Here is a 9,413-nt window from a genome sequence, read left to right on the forward strand (position 1 = left end):
TTGAAATATTGGTATCTACAAAAGTGTATTGTCTTCCTTTTGTTTACTTCTCCTTTATGTTGTTGGCATTAGTCATGTCTACCAATGGCCACTGGACCAAATATATTTAGGTGAATGATACTTGATTCAAAGAAGGAAGGTTTTGAATATAGATGAATAATGGCACTGGCTTTGGAATAGGCAGGCATGGATTCACATTTGAGTTAAGCTTCTTACAACTAGAACCTTCAGCAAGTCGCTTTTCCGTTCTATGCATTTTTACCACCATAAAATGAAATTGATGGCATGGATGGCCTCTACTATCCATTCCAGTTCTTCATCTAAGACACAAACATACACACCCACACAGCCACGTGTATAGGAATGGATCCTCTGTAGCCCAACCTGAACCATGATGTTTGACTTTTTTGTTGTTCTACAGTCTAATTCACTTTTAATTCTAACCTTGCTTGCATTTTTCTTTTCTTTTCCTAAGTTGTGACATCCCATTATCAGGAAAAGAATGAAACTCCTGAAATGCTTGGAAATGGGGATATATAGGATAGAGAAAGAAAGAGTGAAAGAAAGATTGAAATATAGAAAGAGTAAAAGAAAGAAAAGAAAGGTGGAAGGGAAGAAGAGAGGGAGGGAGAGAGGGAGGAAGGAAGGCAGGAAGGTGAAAAAAAATAAAAGGGGGAATAGGAAAAAAGCATTGCATTCCAACTTATTTTCTCCTACCTGAATAAGGCAACAAGTCTTCTTGCTGTTACTTTCTCTGATCTCAGTTGCTCAGAGAAGATATTACTGAATTTCCATGCCATGGAAAATAACATATGAATTCCCCCTGGATTGGCAGAAAGTGATAGTTTCCATTATCAGCTGCCTATCATAATTCTATTCTCTTTTTCTGGAAGTGTGCTTTCCCCTACTTTTTTTCCATTTTATTTGTACTTGAAGTTGGACAGCATATTTGATAGGATGGCCCCAGTGGACCAATTTCACCTTTGCTAGATAGTCCTTACATTTCCTTGGGGACATTGTCCCTGCTTTCTAGCCAAAACAGACAGTCAGAGATCATTGCCCTGAGGTAATTGTCTCTGGGTAGAAAAAGACAAGGTGTCAAATAATTTTTTTATCAGGAATATGGTGTTGGGGTTCAAGAAATATTAATTAATCTTCATTTGTGTGTATATTTACTGTGACTAGGATTCATTGTCTGTCAGGTGGCCTCAAAATAATTTAATAGCCCTTTTCACCCATTCTTGAAAAGGCTGAAAAGGGGCAGATTCAAGTGTCTTGAAGAGTGTTTAGTTTGTTAGCTTAATTGATACAGATATATTGTGGCTATGATTATGGATTTGGCTGACATAGAAGCAAAAGAGCTTCACAAATTTTGGGTAAAACATTTTAACATATATTTTGCTTTTTACATCACATTCAGTTCCAAAAAATACCTCATAACATTGTACCCAATAATAGCAACATTAAGTGATAATCAACTGTGATACACTTAGCTCTTCTTAGCAATACAATGATCCAAAACAATTATAAATGTCTCATGATGGAAAACACTGTCCAAATCCAGAAAAAGAACTATGGAGTCTGACTGGAGATCTAAGCATACTCTTTTCACTTTATTTGTTGTTTTGTTTGTGTGTGTGTGTGTGTGTGTGTGTGTGTGTGTTTACTTTTGTTCTGACACTTCTTTCACATTATGACTAACACAGAAATATGTTTAATGTGATTTTACATAAACTATGACAGATTTCTTGCTGTCTTGGGGAGAAGAAAGAAAAGAGTGAGGGAGAAAAATTTAGAAATCAAAATCTTACAAAAATGAATGCTGAAAACTATCTTTACATGTAATTGAAAAAAATAAAATATCATAAACAAAAAAAAATACATCTCCTAAAAAAGAGACATAATTGGTAGAGAAGGGAATGATTATCAGTATTGGGGGGAATCCTCATGCTGGAGATATTTTAACCAATGAAATCATAGTCAATTGCAATTCCTATACTTGTCACAAGCAACTCTGCCAATTTTTAGGTTGTTACATGACACTTAATATCATGTCATTTTTGACATAGCTATTAATTGATGGAATGGGATACATTTTATGTCCTCTGATTTCAAATAATAAGTTAGGAATGAAACAGATCAGGACTACAATGTTCTCTTCTGGGTTGTCATTTCTCATTCATCACATGATGATATCTTGACTTGCTTGTGTATCAAATTTAAGTGAGGCAAAGTTGCAAAAGGCCATCAGTCAAGGTGACTGGAGATGGCCCAGGATGCAGTGGATAACCTTGCCATCATCTTTGGTGTCTGACCAAACTCTAAGTGTTTCACAGTTCCTGCTTCAGCTACCTCCATGGACATTGGAATAAATGGTTCTTATTCACCCATGCTGCTTAGGGAAGTCTTCACATGTTAGGGTAGACATTCTCCTAACTCACCAACAGGTTTAGGGAGTGTTGGTTATCCTCAACCTATTTTGCCCCATATACTGTGACGGTTTTACCAGAGTGAGGCCACTGTACATTCTCCAACTTTTTGGAGCCACAGGCGAGAGTTTGGTGACACGTAAACACCAAAAGTGGAGGAGCAGCCCTGAAAAGGGCTCAGCAAGCCCTCACATCAGTAGTGCTAGTACTTCCTTTCTTTTTTGTCATTTGGGCTGACAAGATCTTTCCTTTTTCTTTGTTGTAAAAGTATTTTATTATTTTCTAATTACATGTAGAGATAGTTTTCAACATTTGTTTTTATAATATTTCTAGTTCCAAATTTTTGTCCTTCCCTTCCCTCCCACCTCCTCAAGACAGCAGGCAATCTGATATAGGGTATATAGATCCAATCACATTAAACATATTTCTGCATTAGTCATGTGGTGAAAGAAGAATTAGAACAAAAGGGGAAAACCAAAAAAAAAAAAATAGAAACACTATTGTTCAATCTGCATTCAGAATCCACAGTTCTTTTTTCTTTCCTTCCTTCCTTCCTTCCTTCCTTCCTTCCTTCCTTTCTTTCTCTCTCTCTCTTTCTCTCTCTCTCTTTCTTTCTTTCTTTCTTTCTTTCTTTCTTTCTTTCTTTCTTTCTTTTCTATTGATGGACAGAGCATGTTCCATCATGAGTCCTTTGGAATTGTCTTAGATCATTGTACTGCTGAGAAAAGCCAAGTTTATCACAGCATCACCACACAATGTCACCGTTAGGGTGTATAATGTTCTCCTGGTCTTTGTCGCATCACTTGACATCAGTCCAATATAAGTCCTTCCAGGTTTTTTCTAAATTCTGCCTGCTTATCATTTCTTATAGCACAATAGTGCTATAAGTCCAATACATTCACATACCACAAATTGTTTAGCCATTCCCCAATTGAGGGGCATCCCCTCAATTTCCAATTCTTTGCCACCACAAAAAGAGCAGCTATAAATATTTTTGTACATGTGGATCATTTTCCCTTTTTTATGATCTTTTTGGTTTACAGAACTAGCAGTGACACCACTGGATCAAGGGGTATGAACAGTTTTATATCCCTTTTGGGATAGTTCCAAACTGTTCTCCAGAATGGTTAGATCGGTTCAGAGCTCCACCAAAAATGCATTAGTGTTCCAATTTTTCTACAGCTTCTCAAACATTTGTTATTTTTCTTTTTCATAATATTAGCCAATCTTACAGGTGTGAAGTAGAACATCAGAGTTGTTTTAATTTGCATTTCTCTAGTCAGGCAGGCTTTAGAGCATTTTTTTTCCCCATATGTCAATAGATAGCATTGATTTCTTCATCTAAAAACTGCCTGTTCATATCCTTTGACTATTTCTCAATTAGTAAATGATTTGCATTTTTATAAATTTGATTTAGTTCCCTACATATTTTAGAAATGAGGACTTTATCAGAAACTCTGTAAAAATTGTTTCCCTGCTTTCTTTTTCCCTTCTAATTTTTGCTGCATTGTTTCTGTTTGTACAAAACCTTTTTAATTTAATGTAAACAAAATCATCCATTTTGCATTTCATAATACTCTCTATCTCTTGTTTGGTCATAAATTCTTCTCCTCTCCATAGATCTGAGAAGTAAACTATTAATTATTTTCCTAATTTACCTATGGTATCACCCTTTGTGTCTAAATCATGTGACTTTAAAAATCTAATGTGTGGTCACCTTGTTTCTATCCCCAGTGTGGGGGGAGAATTACCTAAGGTTTACTTATAAGCTAGAAATGTCAGCACCAATTTTTGTTAGGGGTTAGTAAAGAACACATGGAGTTCAGAAAGTTTAAGGAAAAGTTTTATCTACCCTAGGGTTCAGAATGGAGTCCTCCTTCCCTCAGTCGCCAACCCATGGTTCTGGAGCCAAAAAAGACCAGAGCCCAGAAACTAGCCTCACTTCCTACTTCCTGTCCCTCTCCCCCAGAAGGGGAGGTCCTTCAAGCTGATTGATTGAGGGTGGTCTCATGTTGATGTTGTAGTCCACAGTCTCTGAGAACAACACCCCACTCAGGGCCAGCCAGGTGTGATCTCAGTTTAGTCAACCTTAAGTAGGTTCTCAGTCTCTTAGTCTTGTCCAATTCAATCAATTCCAAATCAATCTTCAGGTAGGGCCCTTGGGCATCTGCAAAATCCCATTATTTTCTCACAATCATGTACCCATTTTATCTTATTTTGATATATGGTATAAGATATAACTCTATGCCTAGTTTCTGACATACTATCTTCCAGTTTTCCCAGTAGTTTTTGTCAAATACTGAGTTCCTATTCTAGAAGCTGGAGTCTTTGGACTTATCAAACAGTAGATTGTTATAGTAATTTATAACTGTGTCTCCTGTGCCTAACCTATTCCATTGATCCACCACACTATTTCTTGGCCAGTACAAAATAGTTTTGATGACTGCAGCCTTATAGTATAACTTCATATTTAACATGGCTATCCCACATTCCTATGTATTTTTTATTAGTTACTTTTATATTCTTGAGCATTTGATCTTCCAGATGAATTTTATTACTATATTTTCTAGCTCTATAAAATATTTTAGGTAGTATGATTGGTATGGCATTGAATAAATAAATTAATTTAGGAAGAATTGTCACTTTTATTTTGGCTCAGCCTATTCATGAGCAATTGCCATTTTTCTAATTATTTATATCTGATTTTGTTTGTGTGAAAAGTGTTTTGTAATTGTGTTCATAGAGTTCCTGTATACCTCTTGGAAGGTAGACCTCCCAAATATTTTATTTTAGCTTTAGTTACTTTATTTTTTTAGCATTAAAAATGTTTATTATTAAAAAAAAAAGACAACCATAGATCAGGGAGTGATCAAGGCCAACTGCAGAAAACTCAAGATGAACCTTGCATTTTCAGACAACATATATTTGAATTGCTTTTGTGTGACAATGCCAACACAAGTTGATCTTTTTCTTTTATAAAAGTATTTTATTATTTTCCAGTTACATGTGTAACTGTAGTTTTCAACTCCAACTCTCCAAAAGAGAGTTTTCAATATTTGTTTTCATAGGATTTTTAGTTCCAAATTTTTCTCCCACCCTCCCTTCCCTCCTCTCTCCCCAAGATGGAAAGCAATCTGATATAGGTTATATATGTACAATCACATTGAACATATTTCTGCATTAGACATGTTGTGAAAGAAGAATCAGAGCACAAGGGAAAAACCTCAAAAAAGAAGGGGAAAAAAACCAGTCCAAAAGTAGAAACAAAATGGTTCAATCTGCATTCAGAATCCTCACTTCTTTTTTCTGGATGTTGAGAACATTTTCTATCATGAGTTCTTACAAATTGTTTTGGATCATTGCACTGCTGAGAAGAACCAAGTTTAAACAGCTGATCATCACACAATGTTGCTGCCACTGTGTAGTATATATTCACATCCATTTTATGGGAGAGTTTATCTCATTCACATATACAGTTATGTATGCAAGTCTTTACAAGTGTTTCCATCATTGAGTTCATCACTTCTTTTAGCACAGTAGTATTAATCACAATCATATACCAAAAATTCATGTTATGTTTTTAAAAAGACATAATATTAAAATCCAAGGGTACCACTAGGACCCCTAGGTTGAGAAGAACAGCCTTGTTTTAAGGGACCAGAGTTGTCTGTTTCAATTTGAGTTGAAAAAAGAAGTCTTTGAACCATAGGTGGTATACAATCCTTATTTATGTCATAAATAGTAATGCCAAAAGACACTTAAAAACCAAGGAGTTATATTGTTTTGAATTCTTGAATATGCCTCAAAATGATAAAAATATTATTGATCATAGAAATATCAAAGTCAATTCTAGGGATTTTTTACTCATTTAGACCAGTGATTCATCTCTACCTATCAACATACTAATAGTAGCCCAATAAATCAACAAAATAATTCTCCTTCTCTCTCTCTCTCTCTCTCTGTCAAGATCTACATATATATGTATGTATATATGTATATATGCACATACATGTGTCTATGCACAGGTATGAATATATATATATAAATATTTACATAATGATTTGTATATATGTACACTTGTATAGATACATGATATTTCTCATTTATGAATTAGGCTCAGCAATATTTGCAAACAACTGCAGCTCATGCTTTATTTTATTTATTTTTTTTGTGAGGCACTTGGGTTTAAGTGACTTGCCTAGGGTCACACAGCTAGTAAGTGTCAAGTGTCTGAGTACTGATTTGAACTCAGGTCCTCCTGACTCCAGGGCCAGTGCTCTATCCACTGCACCACCTAGCTGCCCCTCTTGCTCCATTTCTTAACAAAAGCTCTCTTCATTACTATTCTTACAGCATCTTTTATCTGTTTATTTCGTAGACTGTATATAATAGGGTTCAGAAATGGAGGTAGTATGGAATAGAATATTGAAATTATTATATCTTTAATGGACCCAGCATCTGAAGGTGGCTGAAGGTATACATAGTAACCTGAAATAAGAAACAAAGAAACCACAATGATGTGGGGGACACAAGTAGAGAAGGCTTTTCTTTGGTCTTCTTTCACTGGAAATTTGAGCACAGTGGAAAATATGCTAATGTAAGATGCAGTGATGAAGACAAAGCAGCCAACCCCAATCAGCAGAGCAGAAACAAGTAAGGATAACATATTGTTGAAGGTCTCTGAGCAAGAGATCTTGAGCAGAGAGGGGATATCACAGAAAAACTGATGGATCACATTGGATTGGCAGAAAGACAATTGAAATGTATAACCAGTATGGAAACCTGCATACAGAAGGCCAGTGAACAAGCAGGTTAAGGTCATCTGCATACAGACCAGGGGACTCATGATCACTGGATAGTGCAGTGGGTGGCATATGGCAACATAGTGATCACGGGCCATGACAGTGAGCAAAGTAAACTCAACATATGCCAGGAAATTCACCAGGAATATCTGAGCTGCACACCCAGCAACTGAGATAGCTCTGTTGTTCACCAAGGAGTTAATGGATGCCTGGGGAACAGTTATTGATATGAAGCAGGCATCCACAATGGACAGATTCCTAAGGAAAAAGTACATGGGGGTGTGGAGTCTCCTGTCAAAGGTGGTGATGATGACAATGAGGAGATTCCCCATCAGGCCTGCTGAGTAAATGAGAAACAAAAGCAAAGAATATAAGATCTGTAGCTCTCGGATATCAGAAAACCCAAGGAGAAGGAATTCAGACACAGTCGTGGTAAAGTTAGACATTTTCAGACCCCAGTAAATGACCTAGAGAGCCAAAGAGAAATTAAACAGTCCATCAATCAGTGATTATTAAGGACATATTGTAAGTAAAGATTAGAAGACAATATTACATTCTTATCATTACTGCATAAAACATGGTCCCTGATGTACTCACAGTGTCACTCTGGGCAAGTCAGATTACCTCTCAAGAAATATATATATGCATGTGTATATATACATACATGTGTGTATATATATATATACACACATATATATATATATACACACACACACACACATATATATATATATATATGAGTTATATGGGAGATTCAGATTTACACTTCAAAGGTGCAACTGGTTTCCATTTTTTTTGTCACGATAAAAAGGGTTTCTATAAATATATTTATATACCCGGACCCTTTCCCTCCTTTAATCTCTTTGGAATAAGTGGTGTCACTGGGTTAAAAGTTATCATACACAATTCAATCTCAAGGTGGGCATTGTTCCAAATTGCTTCCCATAATGGATGGATACATTCAATACTTCACCAATAGTGGTCCTTCTGTTTTCTCAAAGAAGGACTATATATTTTTTTAAATCTTTATTACAGATGAATGTTCATGGGGGTAATATTGAGGGAAATTTTAATCATTCAATGTGATATCAAAAGGAAGAAAGGCACCAATTAAACATCAAATGACACATAAGAGATCTCAGCTACTCGTTTTCCAGGGTTATAGCAGCATCACCACAACATAGAGACAAAAGTTCCTTCAAACCCAGCATAAAACTACTTTCCAAATACCTGTCCTATGTGAGAAGCTAAATCTGAATATCTCTATACTATTGATGGCTGGATTGGGCAAAGGAGATTTTCAGCGCCATAGCTGATGTTATCATGGGGGATTGTACACTAAGAAGCTATTGGAGAAAACTATGGGGATTCTTGCTTCCCATATTACCATGTTGCCAAGTGGTATTTGATTTTTACATGTGATTTATTAATATTTCAGAAATGAACATTAAAGACTATTGTGTTTAAAAAGTTTTATATGTACTAACCCATATATTTTAGTTCCACTTGGAGATTTAGTAAGATGTGTGGCTGTGCAGGGTCAGTGGCTGGTCTTCAGCCACTTGGGGGCCAGGTAAATGAGTGGGGTTATTTTAGAGATAGAAATAGGATAAAAATATGAAATGAACCAATACTTAAAGGAGGTTAGAGAGATGGAAACTCTCTGTATTTGAAGATATAAGACATTATTTTCAATTGCAAATGGTCAAATTTTGTTAGTTGCTTTGAACACCTGTGTTTGCATTTCAAAATTTGTATTTGGCTCTTTTGAAAACTTTGAAACCTCTCTGCTTGACATTTGAAGTAGTAAACTATGAAAGTATAGGCAGCTACAAAAATGTACCATCTTCTTTTACTGTTCCTTAGCATTGCAGGCATCAGTCATGTCTACCAGGGGTGACTGGACCAATTTTTTTTTTTTTTTAGTGAGGCAATTGGGGTTAAGTGACTTGCCCAGGGTCACACAGCTAGTAAGTGTTAAGTGTCTGAGGTCAGATTTGAACTCAGGTATTCCTGACTCCAGGGCTGGTGTTCTATCCACTGCGCCATCTAGCTGCCCCTGGACGAAATATTTTTACTTGAGTGATTACTTGGTTCAGAGATGGGATCTTTTTTTTTTACTATGTGTGAGGAATGGCACTGGCTTTGGAATCAGCAAACCTGAATTAATATCTGAGTTAAG

The 9,413-nt window shown here is 36.0% G+C and overlaps 1 protein-coding gene across 1 annotated transcript; it reads right to left on the reverse strand.

Annotated features, from left to right (window-relative positions):
- Positions 1 to 6,723: 6,723 nt before the first annotated feature.
- Positions 6,724 to 7,677, reverse strand: LOC122748390 (olfactory receptor 14C36-like). The gene has a single exon (XM_043994033.1). The coding sequence runs from the start codon at positions 7,675 to 7,677 to the stop codon at positions 6,724 to 6,726; it is 954 nt and encodes a 317-aa protein (XP_043849968.1).
- Between the last annotated feature and the right edge of the window lie 1,736 nt (positions 7,678 to 9,413).

Source organism: Dromiciops gliroides, chromosome 3 (genome assembly GCF_019393635.1).
Source record: "Dromiciops gliroides isolate mDroGli1 chromosome 3, mDroGli1.pri, whole genome shotgun sequence".
Classification (NCBI taxonomy): Eukaryota; Metazoa; Chordata; class Mammalia; order Microbiotheria; family Microbiotheriidae; genus Dromiciops; species Dromiciops gliroides.